Genomic DNA, 24,715 nt, shown 5'->3' on the forward strand with positions numbered 1-24,715 from the left:
GGGTGCATGCGTCAGAGCAATCGATGCTGTGCAAGTTGCTGTATCTGCAAAAGCGGGTGGGACGGTGCCACTCTGTGTTATTCCCACAAATCTACGCATACTGATGATGTTTCTCACAAAAGCCCAAGTCTGGTAGCTCCTGCTGGGGAGAAGCGAGAAGCGTCTGAGTGTGGAGGGACCGGTGGTGCGGTCTGCAGGCGGGCGGAGCAGGTCTGAGTAGGGCAGTAAATCCAACGAGCGGCGACCGAAAGGCCACCCTCGTGCTCCTCAGCAGGAACGCCTGACCATCTCATCCTGGAGGGCTCCACGATGGGAGCTGGACACCTGGCTGCTGCCCGTGTTCTGAGGGTGAGCTCAGCTCCTCCAGCTGGAGAGACAGGAACGCTAACGCTAATTCAGTTATGACTTCAGTGACTTCAGGTGGGTATTGTTCCAGCAGCTTCCTCACAAATATCTATCAGTATCATAATTGCTCACCTTGTGTCTCTTATAACCGTGGATATTTAGTATTTAGTAATTACATTTAGCTCTGAGTCAACATTAACAGGAAGCGAGAGAAAGAGAGAAAAGAAAGGTCACTGACCTTCATCCCAAGGAAATGCAGAAGTAAAAAATAATGAGTTGTATAGTAATGCGCAGTGTTTACAGGTGCTGACCCTTTTGAATTAAAGATATACGATAGCTCTGCTTGTGTCAGTGGGCATCTGAGGCCCGGTGGGCTGTGCTCTACAAAACGTACATGAAACACATAGACATGCACAAACACACAAACACACATGGACAGAGATCTAGTAAATAGAAAGGATACACTACTAGACAAGAAAAACACTAAACTACAAATGAATCATTGTGTAACTAATGTGCGTAATGTGTGCAAACGTTAAATCCATGAGGCTAACGTGTACTTTAGGAGGGGGTGTGGTCAGTGTCTGTGGATGCAAGAACATTTGGAGGGAAATATGGATGTGTCCTCTCTTTGATTTCATGAAACACACCCAAAGGTCATATAGACAGAGCAGAGAGGAGCTCCTTTCGCAGAACCCCAGGAACTGATAAGAACGTCCAGCAGCAGAAACTGCCCGTGACTATCATTACCAGAAGAAAATGGAGATGTAAAAAACACACTTCTTACAAAATATTAATGAAGGGCTCCGAAAATGAACAGTAACCCTTTAAAGGAATACTGACCACTGATTGATTTGCACTGTTTCCCATGATCGTGCTGAGGTTCATGTCAAAGTCAAAGGTCAAGAGCAGGGAGATTTTAGGGTGTTCCTACATACAATCCCAAGCAGCATAACATATGGAACTCATAGAGTCTGAACAGCACCAAACAGTGATACATAAAGACTTTTAAACAGGGGCTAAGGCACCTTCTGTTGTGTTAGACAAATGAACATTTCCATTATATATGCGTGTGTGTGTGTGTGTGTGTGTGTGTGTGTGTGTGTGTGTGTGTTTTATTTTATTATAAGACTACATACTCTCTCTCTCTCTATCTCTCTCTCTCTCTCTCTCTCTCTCTATATATATATATATATATATATATATATATATATATATATATATATATATATATATATATATATATATATATATATATATATATATATATATATTACATTGCCCAATCAGAGTTGCTATAAACATTTCCAGACGTACAGTATGTGCCAGCTCAGGAAAAGAAAGCTGTTCTCCTCATTAAGAACATCTGGCCAGGACAAAAAAAAAATATACACAAAGCAGTTCTTCCCTCTTAAACATGCCCTTAATGAAGTCCTCCACATGTGTGGAATTAAAGAGTATTTATTGCCTCTGTAGACACCTTGCTCCTTTATAGAGCCAAGAAGGCTGAGGGTGGCAGTGTGAGTTTTTAAATCTTAGTAACCATAAAGTGGCCCGAAGGAACTGCAGCTGTAGAAAACGTAAATACAGTAAGCTGATGCTACGTCACAGTAGTTGTATGAAAACATGTATTTGCATTCATCTATAAACCATGTTAAGTAGCATAATTAAGTTAGCTGGCAGCCCTATTCAAAACTGGCATATGCTTAAACTCATAGTCAGCATAACGGTTCATCCTATTTTTCACGTAATTTTTTTGTAGCCCATTCCCACCCGTCCCACCATTCTCCCCATGACACAGCAGCAGCCAATCATGGAGCAGGGGAACTTCCTCCGAGTCACATGTAGCCAATCACAGCATCTTCGAGACCTATAGCTCCAACATGCAGTGTGTCATCCACTCCTTTCTGATGTGAGAGCTCACGGACGCTAGTGATTGGCCAGTGCCGCTGTAATTAACAAAGTGTGCCACCTCTCCCTCACTGAGAGCCATTTAGCTGTCAGGTTTCAACAGCACAACTCTGATAACAATTTCCACTCTTTACCACATCTGCTGTTTGTGAGTTCTGGGACACTGTCTTGCTGCATAGTTAAGTATTGTGTATTGAGCCTTAAAGCGTTACTAAACCATTATTTGAAGTATCATACTGCTTTCCATGACAATTGGCAAAATTGGCATTTGCCAATTTTGAATTGCTGTCATGTTTCACCATCCTATCTCATGGGTAAAGGTTTGTCTTCTCGTTCATCTAAAACAGTGTAACCCAGATTATTGCAGACTCATCTCCAAACTTTTAACCCGTAATCTGGCCTTTGAGGTTTTTGCTGGAGATGACAAGTTTGCACCTTGTGGTGTCTTCTGTTACAGTATTAGCATGTGTAAACTGAGCAGTGCTCTTGTAAAGATATTGACTTCTGAAGGTGACTTCAGTAACCATTGCTTTAGGAATCAGATGTGTGTGTGTGTGCGTGTGTGTGTGTGTGCGTGTGTGCGTGTGTGTGTGTGTGTTTAACCTAGTCTTTTATTTTTTTACCATAGTTCAATAGGTGATTTGGTTACCAGTCTTGTCCTGTGGGAATGCTGAATTCTTCTCTTTCATATTTCTCGTGCAGACAGCTGTCAAGACCTCTTGCTGCATTACACCTGAAGAGGGCAGACGCCAAAGACACAGGTTTGGTTATAGGCCTAATTGCTGCATGGAAGAGTTCAATCACCAGTACTAGATTTTAGGGTCGCTCTTAAATTAATATAAAATTGGGGAACCAAACGCATTGCATGGTATGATTCCAAATAGCCTAAGTAAATAAATAAACAAACAAACATAGAACATAGATTAATCATAATTCTTAAACAACCCTTTGGATACATATAAAAAAATAGAACCATTAAATAGCTGGACTTTAATGGGAGTGATTCCTTAGATATTGTTCAGTAGAAGACTATAAAGACATAAGAAGAACTAGAGATATAACGATCGATTAAACATAGCTTCATGTATGTGTAGCATAAATATGTTGAGAAAACTTTGTAGAATGGTGCCGTAACGTGTAGGTACGCACAGGTAGGTGCGCTTGGTCAGTTTTTCTTACGATAACCTTATATGACACGCAATTCAAGAGATCAAGTGGGTGTTTGGAAACTTGGAGCGGACCCTGGTGCACTAGCAGGCTGTTCACTAGTAGTAGTGAGCCCGCTGCACGGTGGTCCAGGCTCGCTATTGGTTCCGCGGCACAGGGGCGTTTCTGAAGCGGCAGAGCGCTTTGAGTTGGAGGGGCGTCTTATGGATGGCCAAAGGGGAAAAGAGTTGGCACCGATCCCTTCGCCTAGCCGTAACTCACATATGCACCAGGTCTGCGAGGATGTATTGTAAATAGACGTTGTTCGCGGGGTAAAGCGGATGTATGTTCTCATATGCGATGAGGCCAGTGCACTGTGCAACATCAGCGCTGCAAAGAGCCTCCGCGGATCCCACGACCTGTTGCTGACACGCCGGGAGAAGGAGGGGGGAGAGCCGCCGGAGACGCCGCTGCCCCGGGGAAGACAGCCGGGCTTCCTTTGCGGAGGAAATCATGCATTTTGCAGTCTGGCTGCTGGGATTACTGTGTCATATCTCCACACTCGTCCGGGACTCACTAACGTATCGACTGCACCCAACGCAAGGTAATAAAAAACCCTCATTTATGCGGACACAACTTGCGCAAATAACTACAAAAACGGTATAAGGACGTTTGCTGGCATGTGATTCGTGTTTTTATAGCATCTATATTTATGGAAAACGATATGATGGATGTCTTAGCTTGTTATTCATTATTAATTAAAGTAGATTACCGAAAAGCCGGCTTTCCCTTATAACTCCCTTATATTTGCGAACTCAGAAGAGTGAAGCCCAGTCTGTTTTCTGATTTGTTTTTCAGAGACCTTCATCAAACAGTTGTCATCTTACGAAATCATAACGCCAGTTCGTTTAAATGATTTTGGCGAGCTGTTCCCTAACCAGTTTCACTACAGACGGAGACGCCGAAGTGCGGATGCTGATTTATTGGCTGTGCAAGCTCACTACAGAATCGAGGCGTTTGGCGAGCGCTTTCACCTCAATTTAACTGCTGATTCGGGATTTATCGGCCCGTCCTACACGGTGACACACTTGGGGGAGGACAGGAGCCATGGACAGGACACCCACCGGGACGTGGATGATATGCGGCATTGCTTCTTTCGAGGACACGTGAATGCCAGAACTGAACACCATGCAGTCTTCAGTCTGTGCACTGGACTTGTGAGTATGACTTGTCTACTTCTCAAAAATAACTTGTTGTCTACTTCTCAAATATAACATGCTATTTCAAGTGAACTAAAAGCCGAATGCGCTCAAGCATCCTTGCAGCCCTATCAGGTCTTGTCCGTGCGTATCACATCACAGAACGGAAAATCCTCCTCGCCTTTCAGACAGATGGTATGTTTGCCAGATTGGGCAGGGCTGTACACTGCATAGATCTCTCTTCGAGCCGGTTTCAGTTGCCTTGTGCGAGTTCTGTGCTCTTTAGCACAAGACCGAAAGGATACAGAGATATGCTTAAACGGATACCCAAATACCTGGAGTTTGTAGTTGAAAGCACGTTACTGTACTTTCTGCGGGTGCCAGCTGGCAACTGCTCGAGCCTTTCCGGATAGACAATATGCCGCACCGCTCACTGAACCACCAGCTGATAACATGAATACTAGATATTTATGCTCTTCCATTTAGCCTAGAAGACCTCGGCACACACTCCACAGCAGGTGAAAGCCAATGTTTAATGGGCTCTTTAAAGCTGTGTGGTGATCTCACAATGTACAGTAAATCCGAACCTTTTCTCTTTCTCAGTTTTTCTGTCCTGTTCCTGGGAAAACTGTACACTACGATTTTCAGTGTTTTCCTACCGTCTAGCACGCTCAAAGCACCCGAAGTGTGCACTGACACACACAGTGCAATGGTATTCCAGGACCAGGATTGCGAAAACACCGTTATTCGTTCCCTATACATGCAGTTAAGACTTTTTTTGCCCACCACAATACATCTTTTACTTTTCACATTCAGAACAGTTATATGCTGCCTGGATTTCAAACAGTGTTTGAGAGGCTCGGTAACTTGCCTCTACCTGGCCTTGAGATGGCTGTGCTGCTCTAGCATGACCTCTTCCAGGACACACCCGTGGCCCACTCGTACGTGCTTGTTCCTTAATGAGTAATTTCGGTGAGGCGATCCCTCCTGCTCGTGGATGGGAGTAGAGTGTGATTTTACATGTCTGCAGGCTGCAGGCTTACAAAAGCTCCTCGGCACTGTGGAGGATAATAATGACAGGCGCAGTTTAATTTCGATTAATTTCTCAGGTGCTGCCGTCCGGCTGTGAGCTTCACTGAGTCTGCTGGGGACAGTGGAAGCTCATTCTGGTTACAGCGAATTGGATATGACCGGTTCTGGCCAACTCAAGTACCACAAAAATAACGTAACGGTGCAGGACCAGATTTAAAACATCTACACACCGTCTCCACAAATGGAAGTGTGGATCATGCGAGAAATAACTGATGTTGAGATCTGGAGGTTATATGTAGTGGTTACGTCTGTTGTGCAACACTGCTGGGACTTCCTAACTGAAGTATGACATTTACACTTTGACTTTAAATAGCTTGAATGAGCAAGTCATGTTCCTTTCTCTGCGTGGTCGGTGTGGCTTTCTCTTTTTTGTTTGTATAAGAGTCTGTGCAGATACTAATGAGAGTGTAGGCTATTGTGGAGAGGCTGCATTCAAACTTCTTGTTTCAGCACTCGTTCCTGAACAGCATCAGGCTTCGCTGATGCCGATGTCTGCTCTATGAATGTGCTTTGAGATGCTCCGCGTTCAAAGGGAACAAACTATGGAACTCGTAGCGAAGCACTGTCAAACTGAGATCATTTAATAGCTGATGACTTCAGTTCAATTTGAGTTTGCTTGTCCAGTGCATGAAACAATATCCAGTGGAGAAGACTGCAGAAACCGCATGCTTTGGTGCCCTAGTAGGGAAGCCAGTGGTGGACTAGCTGAGCCAGTGATGGACTAGCTGAGCCAGTGGTGGACTAGCTGAGCCAGTGGTGGACTAGCTGAGCCAGTGGTGGACTAGCTGAGCCAGTGGTGGATTAGCTGAGCCAGTGATGGACAAGCTGAGCCAGTGGTGGACAAGCTGAGCCAGTGGTGGACTAGCTGAGCCAGTGGTGGACTAGCTGAGCCAGTGGTGGATTAGCTGAGCCAGTGATGGACTAGCTGAGCCAGTGGTGGACTAGCTGAGCCAGTGGTGGACTAGCTGAGCCAGTGATGGACTAGCTGAGCCAGTGGTGGACTAGCTGAGCCAGTGGTGGACTAGCTGAGCCAGTGATGGACTAGCTGAGCCAGTGATGGACTAGCTGAGCCAGTGGTGGACTAGCTGAGCCAGTGATGGACTAGCTGAGCCAGTGGTGGACTAGCTGAGCCAGTGGCGGACTAGCTGAGCCAGTGGTGGACTAGCTGAGCCAGTGATGGACTAGCTGAGCTGTTCCTCAGGTGGATAGCCCATATTGATGTTGTCCTAGACTGAAAATGATCAGCCAGTTTCTAGTTTGAACCTCAAAATGGTGGTGGAATTTTGTCACCTCAGCCCAGTTTATCGTGTGTCGTCCCTGGCTCACGGGCCTTTTCCCCTCCACACTGGTTCTGGTTCTTTGTTCAAGACTTCCAGAAGCAGCGATGGTGCTCCACAAGGCTGACTCTTTAGCCCAAAAGCTCCTACACACCTTGATCTGTTGTTCTGGGACCAGTACACCCGAGTAGAGACTGTCCTATTCTCACAGGGAATAGCTGTGTGTGATAGTAGCATTGCAACCTCATTCAAGCCCCCAGCTGACAGCACCTGTCTGCACCTCGACTTAATAACCCCAAGTACAAGATGTTTTCTGATGGCCTTGTGTACAGATACTCACAGCCATTCCGCCAGTGAATACATTGTAACTAGAGCCTATGATAAAACCCAGCAATAACACTGTGCCATCTCTTCCTCCCCATTCATTCCTGTTCAATGATGGCCTCTCCGAACCTGCTCTAAAGGACGCTTGATGAAGACTGCCACATGCGGTCAGCCATGTTGCTGGGTTAACATGACAGAAGCCACTGCTCTTGTGCTCTGTAGGATTTCACATATTTGTCCACAAACATTGTTCCACTCTCATGGATGTTTCTCTAATGTCTAATAGTAGCATAAACATTGGTCAACTGACTCAATGGTATCTTGAATTCTGGTCTATCTGTACTATTACCTAGGATGAATCCTGTGATCAGATGCAAAACACTTTGTAAGTCGCTCTGGATAAGAGCGTCTGCTAAATGCCGTAAATGTAAATGTAAATGTAAATGTAAACATTGAAAATAAATGGTGTTATTCAGTGAGTTCTGTTAAAGTCTATGATCATTTTTAATATCTATGCCAGATGGAACACCTCTGTTAAATATACACGTGAACAGTAAAACTACTTGTTTTTTTCATATTGTAATGTGTATGACAATGACTGAATGGCAGAACCAGGACTTGAACCTGCAACCTTCTGATTGATGACCCAACGTCCTACCAAGTGGACCTGCATAGAAAGTAGACAGCCAGTGGGCATGTAGACATACATTTCAAGCACTTCTTCTCTTTATTATAACTGAACTGGCTTCACCTTTCACCTTCTTTGTGTGTGCGCTCCAGTGATTATGTTGTAGTATTGTCTGTCAGAGTGGACGTGTTTTTATAGTGCACGCACAGGCCGAGTTATGTCATCTTTCCACCCTGAAGGCTGCGTCCGGACGTGTTCCCCTGTCAGAATTCCCCCTCTCCGCAGTGAATGGAAATATCCTCAAAGAGTTCATGCTCAAACCAGCAATATCCTGTATGGAGCATATGAAATTACCCCACAAACATCGTGGTGCTAATACCAAGTGAACTCCCGTTCTGCTGAAACTGCCTTTTGATGACAGGCATGTTCTGCCATGATTTCACTTTTCCAATACAAGAGAGAAACATCTCCACCCAGCCACTCAACACTCACCTGCCTTTGGAACCAGAAACAGCTGTGAGAATTCATTGATGTAAATTCAACTAACAGTGTAATAAATTGATTTATTGATTAATCAGTCAATTGAGTGTGTCCGCGGCATCATAATATTGCCTTTAGGTATCAAAGTGGACACACAAATAGAAACTGGAGACATTTTTACAAGTACATGGTTGTCTGGCTGCCAGAGAAGTTTGGACAGTGACGTCTAAGTCATATATGATGTGTCTAAGAGAATGCCGTACCTGCAATGCAATCTATGACTGTCAAAGAGATTGTAATCTTCAGATGTCTTTCAGCTTTGAAATGTTTTTCTTTTTCACACCAAAGGCGCCCTTATATTACAATTCCACAAAACATCTGTCAGTTTTACTGAGGATAGTTGGTGTGTGTTGATGTGCAGGGATACCTCATTATATTAAGTACAGTTTCACAACTGGTGGCTGTACGGGAAACATGCATATACTGACGCCTCTCTCTCTCTCTCTCTCTCTCTCTCTCTCTCTCTCTCTCAAACACACACACACACACACACACACACACACACACACACACACACACACACACACACACACAAACACACACAGGCCTGTCCATACATTGTCACCAAAGAAGCATGGTTCAGTCACTGTCTGTCATATCACTCCAAATCAAGGCTGGCTTCCAGTTCCTTACACTAATCTTATTGTCGGTTATTTTACAGAAACATGATCTCAGCAGCTGATTGCAATCCACCATTATGTTTTAGAATCATGTTAATAACATTTTTGAAGCAATCTTTTCTGATAATCCAGTCTGAAGTTCCTACAAATATTCTCACATTAGCTTGTTAAACAACCCCAAAGTAACAATAAGATGAAATATAAGACTGTTAACAATGTTCCTAATAACCCGTGTCTCAAATATAAATTAACAGGTCTGAATAGATATATTTTTTAAATAGAGAACTTTTACACATGTTCTTGTCTGGCATAAACATTTAGCATATAAAGACACATGCATACAGATACACTGTAAATGTGCTTGAAGGCACATGTTTATCATATCATCTTTTTACTGCATAGGTCATAATAAATAGTTTTTAAAGTTGCAGTCTTATAGCAGGAACGCAGTTTGGTATCCTTAAACATTTTGTAATCCCTAAACATTTTATTACTTTTCCTTTGACCTTGCAGATTGGCACATTTATGACCCACAGTGGGGAGTACTTCTTGGAGCCTCTGATGAGAGCTGATGGAGATGAGGGTGAGGAAGAGCACAACAAACCCCATCTGGTCTACAAACATGAGAGGGTGAAGAGACCAGACAGAGACAGGTCTGAGCCCTGTGGCTTCTCAGGTAATGAACCAGCTTATGAAAATGAAAGCTAATGAAAGCTGAGAATGTTTATTAGCTTTATTATACGACTGTGTGTTCATTACAATAAGGATTTCTTTTTTAAAATAGAATGCTGACTGTTTACCAACTCAAATTAAGCTTTGCAAAGTTGTCGTCTAAAATATTTTACATTATGCCTGTTCTCAGTTTCAGCTAACAGTTGAACAAACTGTATAGTACACATACTTGTAAGCTCTGGCACTGGTGTTAGCGAGTGGATTAACGTCTTCTGTGCGGGTCAAAATATTTAAATCCTTCGTTTAATGAAAGCAAATGAGATCCATAAAGCTGTGAACTATGCAGTCTTGTACTAGACGGGAAAAGCAATGATGTACAACAGCCAGGGCAAAACAGCAGCCTACAATAACTAACCCACCCAAAGCCTCTCATTTAATTAGAATTTTTATGGCTCTGGTCTTTTGGTGGCAGAGAGGCCCCCTTGAGAAAATTGACTCTGAAAAGTTGCGATCCTGAAGGACCACTGGCGGCCCTCCTCGTGGGCGGCCTTTATGTCCGCCGTTATAAATCTTGTATGTGTGGGTTGCTTGATTTGCTTGTTGTCTCAACTCGGGTATTGTGTCCAGGCCATGGCCATTGTGTGTGCTGGAATGGAGAGTGGTTTGAATGACCCCGAGGGCTAGGCTGATACCTCCTTAATATGCTCCATGTCATTCGCAGCAGTCGGTGTGTGGCACAGACGGTCTGGATTGTCACCCGCTAACGTTTTCAAAAACGCTGCCCTCGTGTGCTTTGATGGTGTGACTTTTGTGGCAAATGTATGGGGACTTTCCAAATCCTTTGTTTAGTAAAAGTTTCGTGGAAAGGTCACACCTCTCCTGCTCTGACTACATGGAGGGAGTCAGTGGACACACTAGGAACATAGAGTACCTACTGCCAGCATCTGAAAACAGCAGCTACACAATGCCAACAGGATTAAAAGAGGCAGGGGCTTGCAGTTGAAGGTGTCCTGGGTGGTGGACCCAGCCGCTATCAGATAACGGAGATGCTTGGCAGATGCTGAGATAAATCCATGCTTTGAAGAATATTTCAGGTCTCTGCTGCAAAGACCACATCCTCAGAATTTGAGTTATGACTCTGTCTGCTTGAGCTGACGGAGGTGCTTTCTGGAAATTAAGTGATATCTAAAGAAGTCCTATATAAAATGCATCAATACATACATACAATGCATAAATGTACTTGTGAATTTTGCTAGGGTTAGACTGTATTGGTACAGTAGAATCTGCTTCATTACCATAACTAATTAGTGTGATCGAGGGTGATGTTGTTCTGGATTGCCGCGATCACCTGTCCTGCACCTGTCTTCATTAGCCGAGTGGCCGCCATACCGCCGTCCTCCCTGGCAGCCGGTGTGTGCCAGTACTCTGCGCCAGCCCCTGGCCCGCCTGTCTCAGGGCGCGTGCTCGCCACACACTTCCCTGCCAGGCCTGGCCAGCGGTGGCTGAAGTGCTCTTTTGCAATATTTGGCCACCAAGGAGTATAGCTAGCAGAAAAAAAGCCATTTGAGAAAGAAGTATTTTTTGGTTTGTGCCAGAATGCTGCATTCCAGTTAAAAAGGATCTTTGGTTTTGTCTTTAAGGTCTTTTTATGTCAATCTTTAATGTTAATTACTGTCCTTTAGGAAAAGGCACCTAATGTAAACGGGTATTCCAATTAGAGCATCCAGATCATATCACTTAGGTGACTTCATGTTCCCTCTTGTCATGATTCTCTCCAGCCTGTCTACACTGTGAATGGTGAGGGCACCTTTAGGCTGAGGCCTGCAGCTCATTCTGCCTTTAGACCGGCACCGCTCTACAGGTTGCAGAGCTGGATAAAAGCCCTCTTTGTGAGGGTCAATAATCTCATGGCCTATGCCCTCCATTCTTTATGTCCCCCCTTGAAAGAGGAGTCTTGTCTTAAATCAGAGTTGCTCATTGATTTCAGAGAGAGTGTATAACAGAAGGGAAGAGTGGATGGGAGACACGGCGTGAGCGGGAGAGGCTGTGTGAGGATGGCAGTTCTGGGCAGAGCCAGCCAAATGTACTCATTTGTCAGAACTTACAAGAACGCAGAGGATATCCAAGGGTGTGAGAGCTGCCCGACACACTGCGTTGGCCTTCAGTTCTGTGGTTTGTACTTTGATGGACGGCGCCATGTTTTAGTAAGCATAAATTAAATGAAAATGAAGTTTAATTAAAACAACAACAACCGATGTGTGCACCATATGTGGTACATGCCATCATCTTACATAGATGATACGCTGTCCACATTTAACGGTTCCACAGATATATTAGTAAGGCTCTTGTGTAAGATTTCACTTTCACCATAGTGTGGCATCATCAGCCGTCTGTCAGCACGAGCACTGACCTCGTCTGTAGTCTAGTGCTGAGAGACTTGTTCCAATTAAGTCTGTGTCAGTTGTTCTTCACATGCTTGTGAAATGGATTTTTTATGACGTCTGCCATTATACAAGACTTTGTTAAACAATGCTGTTACATCTGGCCCACACACTGCCTGACCATATTCTTGTGGACTACAAGGCAGGCAGACTTATTCCTTTTTTTTTTTTTTTTGTTTTGGCCTGTAAATGTGTCTTCTCTAAATGTGTCCATCAGTCCGTGAGCCTCTCTCTTCACGTTGCGCTAATGAAGCATGTAGGTGGTTATCAGCCTTCTCTGGCTAGCATGCTAATCTCTTTGTTACGCTGAAGGGAAGATAGTGTGAGGCATGAGGGTGGGGAAGGATAGGGGTAAATTCTTTAAGCTGCACTGCATGTCTCTGGGCCTGGAGCAACATGTATATATGAGATTCATGAGGTGTTTAGCTCTCCCTCACACACATAATATTCAGAGTTCAAAAAAATTATGAACTTATTTACTGAGTGAGAGTCAAGATATGTAGTTTAAAACATGATGAATGGATAAAATGCATGTAGGAAGACAATCGCTTGCCTCATTAGATGGCAGTTTATCTTAAAAGTGATGTTAGACTAATAAAACCCACAGACATCCAGTCTCAGACCAGAGTGGAGACTGCTGCAGACATCACAAGACGCTGACCTCAGCTCTCACTCACCCTGGTTCATGTTTAGCTGCCTTTCTGAGGAAAATGCTTGTATAAAAGTGCTTGGGGAGTTGTCTTTAGTAGGGTAGTTTCCATGCCCTTTAAATTTTTTCTCATGACTAAACTGAGTCAGCCTGTTCCTGAACCCTTTCAAGTGAGAGAAAGGGAACACTCATTTGATTATGACCTCATCCTCCCCTTTTGTTTTGGGGTCACCTACTGGCCTGAATGAGAGGCTATGAGGGCCAAGGGCATTTTGCTGAGGGGGCAGGGCCGTTAGTTGACTCAGTGGGTGGGGGAGGTGCTTCAACGCTGGTCTTCCTTTCCTTTGGCCTAAACCCTAAAATTGTGCTAATCTGAAAGAAAATGTATTTTACAATCACACAATTTACAAAAAATATCTCAATCAAAAAAAAAAAATGTTTTACACATTCCCCAAAATGAGATTTAATAACTTTCATTGTGTTAATATTAACACCATGTGATCCAGTTGTACAATGATTTTACAAGGAACGTATTTCAAATTCAGGTGTCAGTGCAGAACATTTTACCGCGGGAACTGTTGAACTGCAGCATGGGCCTGTCTGTTGGTCTGAGCTCCTATCGTGGTGCCTGTGACGTGCTGGGATCTACGTTTGTTTGCTGAACGCTGAGCAATCTCTTGATCCTGTGAAACGATTCGAGAGCACGGTGCCTGACCAAGCATGAGAGTGTTGCGTTTCTCAGAAGGAATGGCCCCACTGCACGCCTGAATGAACACACACTACTCTACAACAGGTGCGCTTCCCTTACGCTCATTCTTAGTGTAACATGCACTAGCCATGACGTGGTGAGACAGTTCTTCTAATATAGACCATGTCAACAAAAAGGCAGACCTAGTAATCTCACCATGACGTAGTGGTTGGAGTTACAAATTGCTAGGATGAATTCCAGGTCTATTTTCTGCTGCCCATCTAGCAGAGTTTACTGGTTGGTCATTTTGGACCGACAGAAATGCCAGTGTTGTCACAGCCGCAGTCTATGAGGTTATACCTGACAGGTGCTGACAGGTGAAGTGTGTGTCTAAAGATATTACAGAACTCCGGTTCCCTGAAGGATTCTGAACATAAACACCTTGGCTGTTGAAAGTGACACTTCAAAAGTTGTGCTGGGTGACATCATAATTTTTGAATGTCACGTTGCAGTAATGAAAGATGATTTAAAAAAGGGCCTTGACATGACATCAGTCTTACTTGTATACATCACTCATGTCCCACAATAAATATATAGAAACAGCTATTTTACCACTTTTTTATTCCAAAGATTGAGTTAGCTGTAACATTATTAACATGTATTTATGATGACCTGTGAAATTTTGTAATTTTGTATTCTCTCTTTCTCTCTCTCTCTCTCTTTATTTACTTTTTACTTGTTTTCTTTTAGTTAGTTTAGTTTCAGCATTTCAATTTTTTATTTGGGCTGTCTTGCCCATTCTAATGCCTTCTAGCTCATGGGGGTATTTTCTAGGCTTTCTAGATTTCAAGACAGGAGACGGTACACATACATTGAGTAGAGTGACGTTAATTAATTAAGGGCAAATCCATAATCATTGTCCATGACCCAGTGTAATGTCGGAAAACAGAGTAAGCTGACAGACACAAAACCTGAATACATAATTAATACGAAGACAGAATAGGAAGACTGAACAAGAAACAACATAGAAAAAGCTAACCAGTTCGATGAGAACATGAAAATCGTGAAACCAGGATGAATAGGAACAACCAGTACACAGAACAAGTAGCCAAAACAGTTTAAGTGGTTTTAAGGATTTAAATGACAACACAACAAGAAACACCTGAAACAATAAAAGGAGGAATCTGAAACAAAAACCGAAACCAAAACAAAACACACATGGAAGCCGTCGCCATATAGAGATGCTGATGCTGGCATTGGCAACTGTGAAAAATGACATAATCAATTAAAGCATCACAGTGAAGAAATTATTTACACACTGCAAACAGGAAAAGATGCCTCTCAAGAGTCCTGCTACTTCCTGCCTCTCCCTGCTGCAAAATACATCTGGATAGCACTGAATTTCATGTCAGTGTGTGTTTGTGTTTATTGCTCTCTGCTGTCTGTGTATTTCTCCCCTTTTTCAGGCCAAAATGAATCACATGTTCCCAACTACAATTCCTCTTCTGTTCCTCAGTCTAGTCCTAGATTGCACTTAATTGCAAGTGGGAATATTTTTTCTTCTCCGTCTTTAGTTCTGTCACTTTAACTACTTGTAAAATTTTATAGTTTCCATGATTACCTGGGACTGATTTGAAGCTCCCTGTCAGAATAATTAGCACCAGAGGGCTTTTCTGGTGTTATCTGTTTACTGTAAAATTAGCTTAGTGGGAAAATCACTGCATCATACTACTGACTGATCCAAGTGCAAACAAGTTTGTGTGAGATATCTGATTCTCATGCCCAGGTCACATGGTAAATCATAACCAAGAATGAGGTGTGTGTGTGTGTGTGTGTGTGTGTGTGTGTGTGTGTGTGTGTGTGTGTGTGTGTGTGTGTGTATGTGTGTGTGCTTTTGTAGGGAGATCACTGAGATTCACATCCTTGTAAATGACTAGTTGCACAGATTATTCTTTAGGTTGGATCCATTACTGAATGATTGGCACAAGGTTTAAAATTTATAATTTTTATGCTTAATTAAATGCTTAATTTATTTAATATTAAATGCTTGTTCTATACTGAATGTTGCACGTGTGTTTCTGAAACAGCAATGTACCAGGATGAGGGATTTTGTTTTTCTGTAAGCTACACTAAAAGCAAGTTCCAGCAGTAATTAGTGCATATTCAAACTTCCATGGTATTACATCTATATCTCCAAGAAATGTTCTGGTTCATCAGCATCATGAGGAAATATTGGTTTGACCCAGTACCACCTATTCAATTACAGTTCTCTGAACAGACATGTGGCTGTGCTTGTCTAGGTACTGGCTGAAAGGGTGAGTGGAGGGCCAGGCCCTGTTTGAGGTTTCATAGTTCCAATTATGACTGGATGGAAGTTAGAGTGCCAGGGCCAAACCTCTGCTCTGGTGACTGTGGGCACCCATCCAAAACTTTCACTCTGACTTTCACGCTCTTTCCTTTCATTCATTTTGGCTGCATTTTCAAAGCGTCCAGTGCTTCCCAGAGATCCAAGCGAAACATTTGGCTAAACATAAAATGTGCAATATGAAAATAGCAAAACAACAACTATTCCAACTTCATGGCTTCAAAGAGTAGCACTCTCTGTGGAGTTGACACGTGTTTCTTTTCGACAAATTTTGTAAATGTATAGTAATTTTTTCCTAAACATATTTTAGGAAAGACGCACCCTGTCAAAAAGCAGGAAGTTATTACAGTGTTTACATTATCCGCAGTCAGGTCTACCAACTACTGATTGCTGGACTGACCATTCAATCATTCCTAAGATCGAATCATTATTCAGTTATGCATTGTGAATGCATTGTCTTACATAAAAAATCTCTTCATGAAATCTTTCTTCACCAAGATGTCTGGATCCCTTTGGGATAGTTTCAACAAACCACAGTATTTAGTATACCTTCATATTTTCCATATAGCTGAACTAACTGCGAGGCTCAGATTCCAACCGTCTGCTCACAGGTGTGGCTCATTGCCAAAGTATTACATTCCCTTTCTGACATAACACCATGTGTGGTCATATATCAGAATGCAATGCAGTGAAAACATGTGTGAGCTGTTTGTTTCATTTTCAACGAGTGGAAAAAGTCCAGATCCATAGATGCATACGCATTATGGTAAAGCCTTTGTCATCTGCTCCCACTCTTTGGCTAGGTTAAACAAACATATCCCCGTATCTCTGTTAGAGCGCACTCTGTGAATTCAACAGCGCAATGTGTAAATGAAGCTTGCTGTCTCACGGGAGGAACTTGGTTCTTCTGAAGCATGATAAGCTACTTCGCAAAATGCAATTTGTTTGCATTTTCTGCAGCACAAAAAATGTAAAAAATCATTTTGAAACCCAACAAATGGCTTGAGTTGCTGTTCCTTTCTCTTTCAGACATCACTTTTCATAATTCATCCGCCACATGCAAAAGCAGCTTATGTATCTTAGGATGGCTTGGTATACTTGTCAGGGTCATTTAACAATTGAATCATGCTAGAATGGACAAAACCTTCATATAACCCTGAAGTGGAAACTTATAAACAAAGGAAGAGGACTCGAGAAGGATGACACTAGATAAACATAGCTAATGTACTTATCGTCCTGTCAGTTTGTCTTCAGGCTCGTTTCCTCTCTCTGTCTCTCTCACTGTCAAGAATCTGGGGGGCTCTTTTTTCTACGTGCAGTTCATTCCTCAGTCAACAAGAGGGCAGAGAGAAAGGTGAGAGAATGTGATTTCAGAGTCACTTATGCTGAAGTTTGAGATACTCCTTAAGAATTCTGTACTTGCATTGTTGTTGTTTTTTCTTAAGAGGAGTCAAAATGTTCAGTGAGGACAACATGAGTAGAATCTTGACAGTGGTTTGTCTGGTGAAATTATATAATGTGAACTTTAAGAACAGTGAGCTGTGATGACCTCAAGTCCCACTCAAGAGCACAGTTCCTTGTTAATACAATAAAAGCTCAAGATTCTATAATCTACTTGGATGGTCACAGTGGTTATTTTGACTACTTGAAATGTTTAGTGTTACTGTCTACTTTCAAGAGAAATTAGCTAAGGCCTGTTTAAAATCAGCTAAGTATAGCCAGATGATGAGTTGCTAAATGTTGCTAAATATGATTAGCATATTTGTGATATCATCACATCAAATTTGCCTTCTTTGTATTTTGTCTGGTGTGAGATGATTTTAGCTCTTTATATCATGTACATGTATTTTAATTTGAGCGAATTCCGAGTAAAGCTGTTCTCGTTTACATATTTGTCCATCGTCAGACAATGGGGCAAACCCATTAACACGATATATTAACTAGCGGTCTCTTCCAAGCCATTTCCACGCTACTGCTGTAGACTACTAAAATTCATCTTTATAACTGCGGTGATCACCTTACACATAATTTAAGCACACTTATTTAAATGTTTGTTTAATATTTTAAGATTTAAACAGTGGAGGGGCAAACAATAAGGATTAGTTATTGGTCCTTGGCAACACTCTTTGCACATATGCAGATCATTCACGTCTGCCATGCAGACTAAACAGAGCAGATGTAGACAGAGGTGTGATTCTTCCTTGTGGGCGAGTACAGGCAACTCTTCAATGGAAAGTAGCAAAGGTTTGTCTATTACGTCATTAGCTTTGTTGCTAGGTGTTTTCTTAGAAAAAATAACTAAAGTAACTAAAGGAGTCTGAAAGTCACTGAATTGCTGAGTTGACAACATTGGATGCGCACGCTTATGTACTGTATTACACAAAATAAACAAGACAACTAGGCGATCCTAGATTTACCAGACCGCCATTTATTGTTCAGCATCTACAAGTGTCATCAGTGCAACATCTGAAACTGATCTGGCTTCAGCGGACAAAGGTGGATAAAATCATGCAACATGGCAAGCTACTTACAGGATGTGGTTGGGGTTGTGATCCCAATACAGTTGGAACTGCGCCTCATTTCAGTGTCAAACACAGAGTGAAACTTTTTCTATATTGTCTAAGGTTTCACAAACCGTCTGGAGTGAAATTGCAGAGCAAACTAACAACTTAACTGTTATCCTGTTAAATATGAACATCACCCATGCCCGCTGACAGTTTGTTTACCTGTGAAGGTTAGGAAGAGTGCAGAGATCCCCTTCACCGCCCAGAACAGGATATAATTATGTACACAGCATGCCATTTTCATTGCTGTTGCACTGTTGTTTTGTTCTCCACAATACTTGGTGAACTGTTCATGTTTCAGCTGTGCAGGTCCATGTTAACACTGCTTGGGTAACGGTGTATCCAATTTTTCTAAGTAAAAATATTAATGAGTCTAGTCTAGGATTTTGGAAATGTTCCCTGTGGTTCTTTGTAAAACTGTAGAATTAAAAAATGTGGAACTTAAATTTGAAGGAGGAATAATGAACTCTAATTATTCAACCATGCCAAGGTCACTTTCTTTAAGCAAATTTCAACATGGGGAGGTTTCTCATATAAAAATACCATAACCTTAACCTTGAGAAAATAAGATTTTGATAATTAAACCCACACACTGTACTTTACTAGAGTATTCGAGTAAACATTATGTTAAAAATGTAATAATCTTTAATATTGTATAGCTAGCTAACTATCAAATATTTGTGACTGTCCAAAAGTGGCTCGTGTTGAGTGCTGAATTGTTTTTACCCTGGGCAATTTGGAAGACCCAGGATTAATGATAATTACAGTAACTAAACCTCATCACTGCCAACGTCATCACAAGCATCCCACATTTTGAGATAGTAAATATAATGTTACTCAAAGTTATTTCCAACAAAGCCACTTTGGCTAGCTAGCTAATTACGTGATTACCACAATCATTCCTCACAGGCAGCATGTTTACTGCTGCCTTCTAGCCCCTCAGTGTGTCTAGACACCTATTGAGCCAGCAAGCTGCCTAGATTCCCAAGTTAGCTACTTTGAAGATGGGGCTAGACGTCTCACGCCATGCAGCTCAACAACAGGATCCACGTCAGCTAGTTTGCCATCAAGTGCAACAGAGGCTTGCACACGTTGACACGTGACCTTGATTAAAACATGACTAGATAGGAGTTGCTAGGTTTCACAGGACATGTGCTGAGCAGCTCACGTCCGACAGTGAGCAAAAATGCTACTTCTAGGCTGGCCACGAAAAATAAAAAAACACATTTCATGCGTTAAGATGGATCAAAATGTCAGGATATTCTTTTGTAACTGATAACTCCTAACCTATTTTTCTATTTTACAATGTTTTCTGAGGTAACATTGTTGGCAAATCGTTGTCAAGGTAACATGCAAAGTGCTGAAACGGCGGGAAAAAAAAGGACTAGTATCATAAAGTATTAGGTCAATAAGGAGGATTACAGGGGTAATTTCTCATAATACCAGACACAAATATGCACTAATCTAATCATAGTTAGTTACTGGTAGATATGGTGGAAGTTATTTTGTTAAAGCTATTAGGCTACATAAAAAAAATATCAAAACGATCAAGTTTCGGCCATTCTAGCATGAATTGACTTCCGTAAATATCTCCTCATGAACCTGTAAGGGCCTTACTAGAATCTGACTAGTATGAACACATCAAAATGAAAAATTTAACATTTAAGATTAATTACAAAAGGCTAAAAAAACACTGATACTCAGGTCCAATACTCAGGTCCCTTTCTTAAACTTAAGATTTTGCCATCTTTTCCCCACAGATCACACGATAAACCATGGCCATTTCCATAGTAACAGAAGCGTTCAGGAAGACTTGGGCTCGCTGTGGGACAGTGCGGATAAGCGGCTCGCGGCGATGCGCAACTCAAAGCCCCCTAGCGGCAGCCGCAGGAAACGCTTCCTGTCCTACCCGCGGTTCGTGGAGCTGATGGTGACGGCCGATGCCAAGATGGTACGGCACCACGGGCGCAACCTGGAGCACTACATTCTAACAATCATGTCAGTAGTAAGTAAGATTTTTTTTTCCAAAACTACTTTTTAAATGAATTCTTTTCTTTCTTTCTTTTTTTTTTTATCTATGTAGGCATACTATGTCAACTCTTTTATGGTATGATCTGAAAAGTGACACACCTGTCAGATTCAGTACTGCTTTCTTCTGTTCTGATGAAACGTGGTTAATAGATGCTTCTTATTCCTTAACATTTGCTGTCCATAGCTTTTTGAGTAAAAGGAATGTTCAGTTTAATTCTGTGGAGCAAAGGAAATTGAATTTGATATATTGATAAGTTAGGTTCAGAATTTTCCACATGAATGTGGAAAAAAATTGTATTTGTACCTGGAGTAAATGCTTGTGGGTGTTATCCACATAGCCTCCGTCCTTATGCAAGACTCAGTTGTATGCGTATTGATGCATTTGTTTTGCACGTGCAGATGCTAAAGATGAAGTTGTCACTCAGCACGGTGGCTTATATAAAAAAAATCCTGAAATGTTCCAGTGACACAGGAAATGTTCCAGTGACACTCCATGAGTCCATGCAGACCAAAAAATCCATCACAGGCAAACAAATGTAGTTGGCTGGAGTATCGGGTTGACCTGAGACTTGTAGAGTGTGTATCTGATGGCTGGGTCTTTTAGAGGTCTGGTGAGGTCATAGTTAGGGTTGGGTGGAATCTACGTTTTCAAATCTTCCTAACAGTTCATGGGGTTATACGATATATGACGGAATTAGTGAGAAAAACATTAACAACAACAATAGAAACATAAAGGCTGAGCTGCTGGTGTTAGAAGATCATAGATTCAGCATACCTCGCATGTTTGCACATACCTATGAGCCACTATGCAATCAAGAGGGATCTGGAGTTTTTTTTTTTTTTGCACATAATTGATACATCACCACTATAAAACTATATCCTACCCCATGTATTTCAAAGACCAGCTAAGTGTAGTTCAAATACACTTAGTGCAGAAAATGGTGGCAAAGCTTCCAGACTCCCTGTTTAGCAGCGTCATCATAAAAACAGACATAAACAACAATCTGCAGCTGCATAACCAAACCAGGTACTACAATAAAACAATCAAAAAGCCAGAATAGACTGTAAAATGAAATGATTCCTACCCATTCCCACACTGCGGAAGCGCCAATGATCTGTAGCTGGCTGCTAGATTCTGTTGTAACGTTAATGCTAGCACTAACATTGACTGTTAGCATACTCTGTGCTTGTGCTGCTCTCAGCCGCAGAAGATGTTAATTTTTTTAATTGGGATTTCTAGGCTACGTATTTGCTTACGCAACATAAAATGAATTCAGCTATCCAGCATTGGCAACAATCATGATTGAGAGTCAGAAATGCTGATCATGCAATGACCTATAGCCATTGACTTGAACGCCAAGCAGCCTTCAAAAGCATTTGTGTCTTAAAGTGTCTTTTGTATCTCCACATAAGTTCCCTGGTGTAATAAATTGATTTAATTCGATTTTACATACATGTTGTGTCACATCTATATATAAGTTTAACTGAACAAGGAGCATCTGTATTTTTTGACAAGCTTTGTAATCTAGGTTCACTTGACACGTCGTGACTGGCGCAAGGTCACGTTGCGAGGTCGTGCACCTCTCGATTTTTGTGCGTGCGAAGTTACAATGTGGAATTCACGCACTTGTACAGCACTTTCAAGGTCCATTTTCAGTATTTTCCAGCACCTTCAGCTTAATTTACATATTTATACAAATACACATATACTCAAAATTATTCCAAATTTTTCACGTTTTATCTCATTAAAAGAGATGGTACCGTGTTTGGTAACAGCAGAAGAGCAGCATAAGTGCTGCATAATAAGCTTGTTGGCATTTTAATGTACATATATTGGCACCTTCCACACCTTCAACATCAAGTGATCGTGGTGGTGAGAGTGAGGAAGGAGACCACCCTGGCCCTACCTAGAGACAGTGTTTGCGTTTGCTGGAGTGAAAGTAAATTCCTATAGGATGAAGTGCCATCTCTGCCTCCCTAAAGAGGGTGAAATATTGGCCTTCAAAAATTCACCTTTGAACTTGATGAAACACATCCATGTAAGTTATAAATATAATGCACAGAAGACACACCAGCTTTAGCTGTCAGTAAGCGCTAGTTAGTTTGGATATCTTAGCGAACTAACCTAATTATGTTCATGACGTGCAGCAGTATTCACTTAGCTGGCAATCATAAAGACAATGTTATGCTGAGTTGTGTTTTTAGCAACAGTAAGCCGTGTCTCTTTTCATGCTGACTAATCATGTGCCCATTTTTATAGTGTAGTGTTTTTATAGGGTACGGGCATTTATTGAGGGTAAACGCAGGGCAGTAAGCTCACCCTTAGAATCCGACGGACAGATTTTACGTCCAAAATTCACCTAGTTTTCTCAGCTAAATTAAGGCGAACTTGTACTTCTGTGTCAAACCTACGACGTAGCGGGACACAGGTTATCTGTTTTTTGTGTACAAAGTGTTAAGCCCAGTTTTTAAAGTTGCTACTTGTTTGTACATACAGAACACTTGTATTTGTGGTCTTTGACATCTTTGATTTGTGATATATAAAAACAATTGATAATCAAACTTTGACGGCTTTCTTTAATTAATTCAAAACACAATACTTGTACTTTTTACTTTTAGTACTTGAGTAATAAATTTGAGAATAAACTACTTGCAATACTTAAGTACAAAAAATGCAGAATACTTCTGTACTTCTACTTAAGTGTAGTTTTTAAAGAACACTTCAACTTCTACTCAAGTCAATTTTTTGATAGAGTACTTGTACTTTTACTCAAGTATGGGTCTCTAATACTTTATACAACACTGATTACGTGTAGCTGGTTCACATAAGTTGTATAAACATACAGTCATATGTCGTCTGAAAAATGTTTTAAATAAAAGGTTTTGTATTTTTACTGCAACTGTCATGCTATATGATTCATTCACTACTTTATTGCTACCATTTGAAAACTGATCATGTGGGCCCATGCAAATCTGTATTACATGTAATACTTAGGTGGAGACATTTTTCTAACAGTGGAATAGGGTACTCTTAACCACTCTACTGCAGTAATTATTTTCGTAATCAATGCGGTTAACACATCATGCATGGGTGGAAAAAACCATCAAATACTGTGAAACCGATAATTTTGAAAAATAACGTGATATAGAATTTTGGTCATACCTCCCAGCACTACATCAGACACAGTTAGTTGGGGAGTTATGCATCATGCTTTAATTAAACATTCATGGGATCTCCGTTGCAAGTTTCACATGGTCCTGAACAGGATCATAAAAACATTTGAACATGAAAAACATAAATCACCAGATTCTGACTGCTAAGTAACGAAGGATCTGTGGCCTTTTTCAAGAGTTCTGACTTCCGGGCTTATCTGTGTGGGTTTTGACTGCTTATCTGCAGTTTGTTGATAAACATGTTTGAGCTTTGGTTTGCCTTTCCCTTCTCTGTGTGCCTCTCATTCCAGGTGGCTGCAGTCTACAAAGACCCAAGTGTGGGGAATTTAATCAATATCATGATTGTCAAACTGATCATCATTCACAATGAACAGGTACATACTACTTGATACGCTTCAGTTACTTCATGTGAAGGACAGGTGTATAAGCCTCATTACCCTAAGGACATGTTAATGAACCGAATCACTCTGACCTTCTCAAATATTCATGGTCTCCTCCGTTGTGAACATTCCCATGTTGAATGAAGAACTCAGTTAAAAGCTCTTTATTCATGGTATCTCAGGAAGGCCCTAATGTGAACTTCTATGCTGCTACGACACTGCACAACTTCTGTGTGTGGCAGCAGAGTCAGAATGTTCTGGATGACGGTCATCCATCCCATCACGACACCGCCCTGCTCATCACCAGGTACCTGTATCTTTCACTGTACACCTCCCATCCTTAACTTTTGAGGTATGTCCTTCTGTTCTTATAGCTGGTCACATGGTCTTTCGTGTCACCAAGTATAATGTAATATTCAGTTTCTAAGTTTATAAGGGAAGTTTCTACCTATTGTGCCCTACTATAATACAGGATGAAATTGCCATTGAATTAAATGGTAATCCTACACTAAGGTGAAGAGTGTTTCTTTGTTTGCCACAGAAATGGTTTCCACTGTGTCTCTTTTATAAGTATTGTGCCAAACGTTGCCTTTGGTCTGTTTGTGTTTTCATACAGGGAGGATATCTGCAGAGCAAAAGACAAGTGTGACACCTTAGGTAAAGACTCCT

At 41.6% G+C, this 24,715-nt stretch overlaps 1 protein-coding gene across 3 annotated transcripts in view; it reads left to right on the forward strand.

Annotated features, from left to right (window-relative positions):
- Positions 1-2,318: 2,318 nt before the first annotated feature.
- Positions 2,319-24,715, forward strand: part of LOC143515158 (A disintegrin and metalloproteinase with thrombospondin motifs 20) — an 85,993-nt gene continuing 63,596 nt past the window's right edge. The window contains exons 1-9 of one of the 3 annotated variants that reach the window (XM_077007167.1): positions 2,319-2,434; positions 2,959-3,017; positions 3,768-4,006; positions 4,261-4,619; positions 9,596-9,758; positions 20,222-20,466; positions 23,957-24,040; positions 24,229-24,353; positions 24,663-24,703. In XM_077007167.1, coding sequence (XP_076863282.1) covers positions 3,916-4,006; positions 4,261-4,619; positions 9,596-9,758; positions 20,222-20,466; positions 23,957-24,040; positions 24,229-24,353; positions 24,663-24,703 — 1,108 coding nt within the window. In that variant the 5' untranslated portion in view covers positions 2,319-2,434; positions 2,959-3,017; positions 3,768-3,915. The other 2 variants (XM_077007168.1, XM_077007169.1) reach the window with 2 other exon arrangements.

Source organism: Brachyhypopomus gauderio, chromosome 5, assembly GCF_052324685.1.
Source record: "Brachyhypopomus gauderio isolate BG-103 chromosome 5, BGAUD_0.2, whole genome shotgun sequence".
NCBI lineage: Eukaryota > Metazoa > Chordata > Actinopteri > Gymnotiformes > Hypopomidae > Brachyhypopomus > Brachyhypopomus gauderio.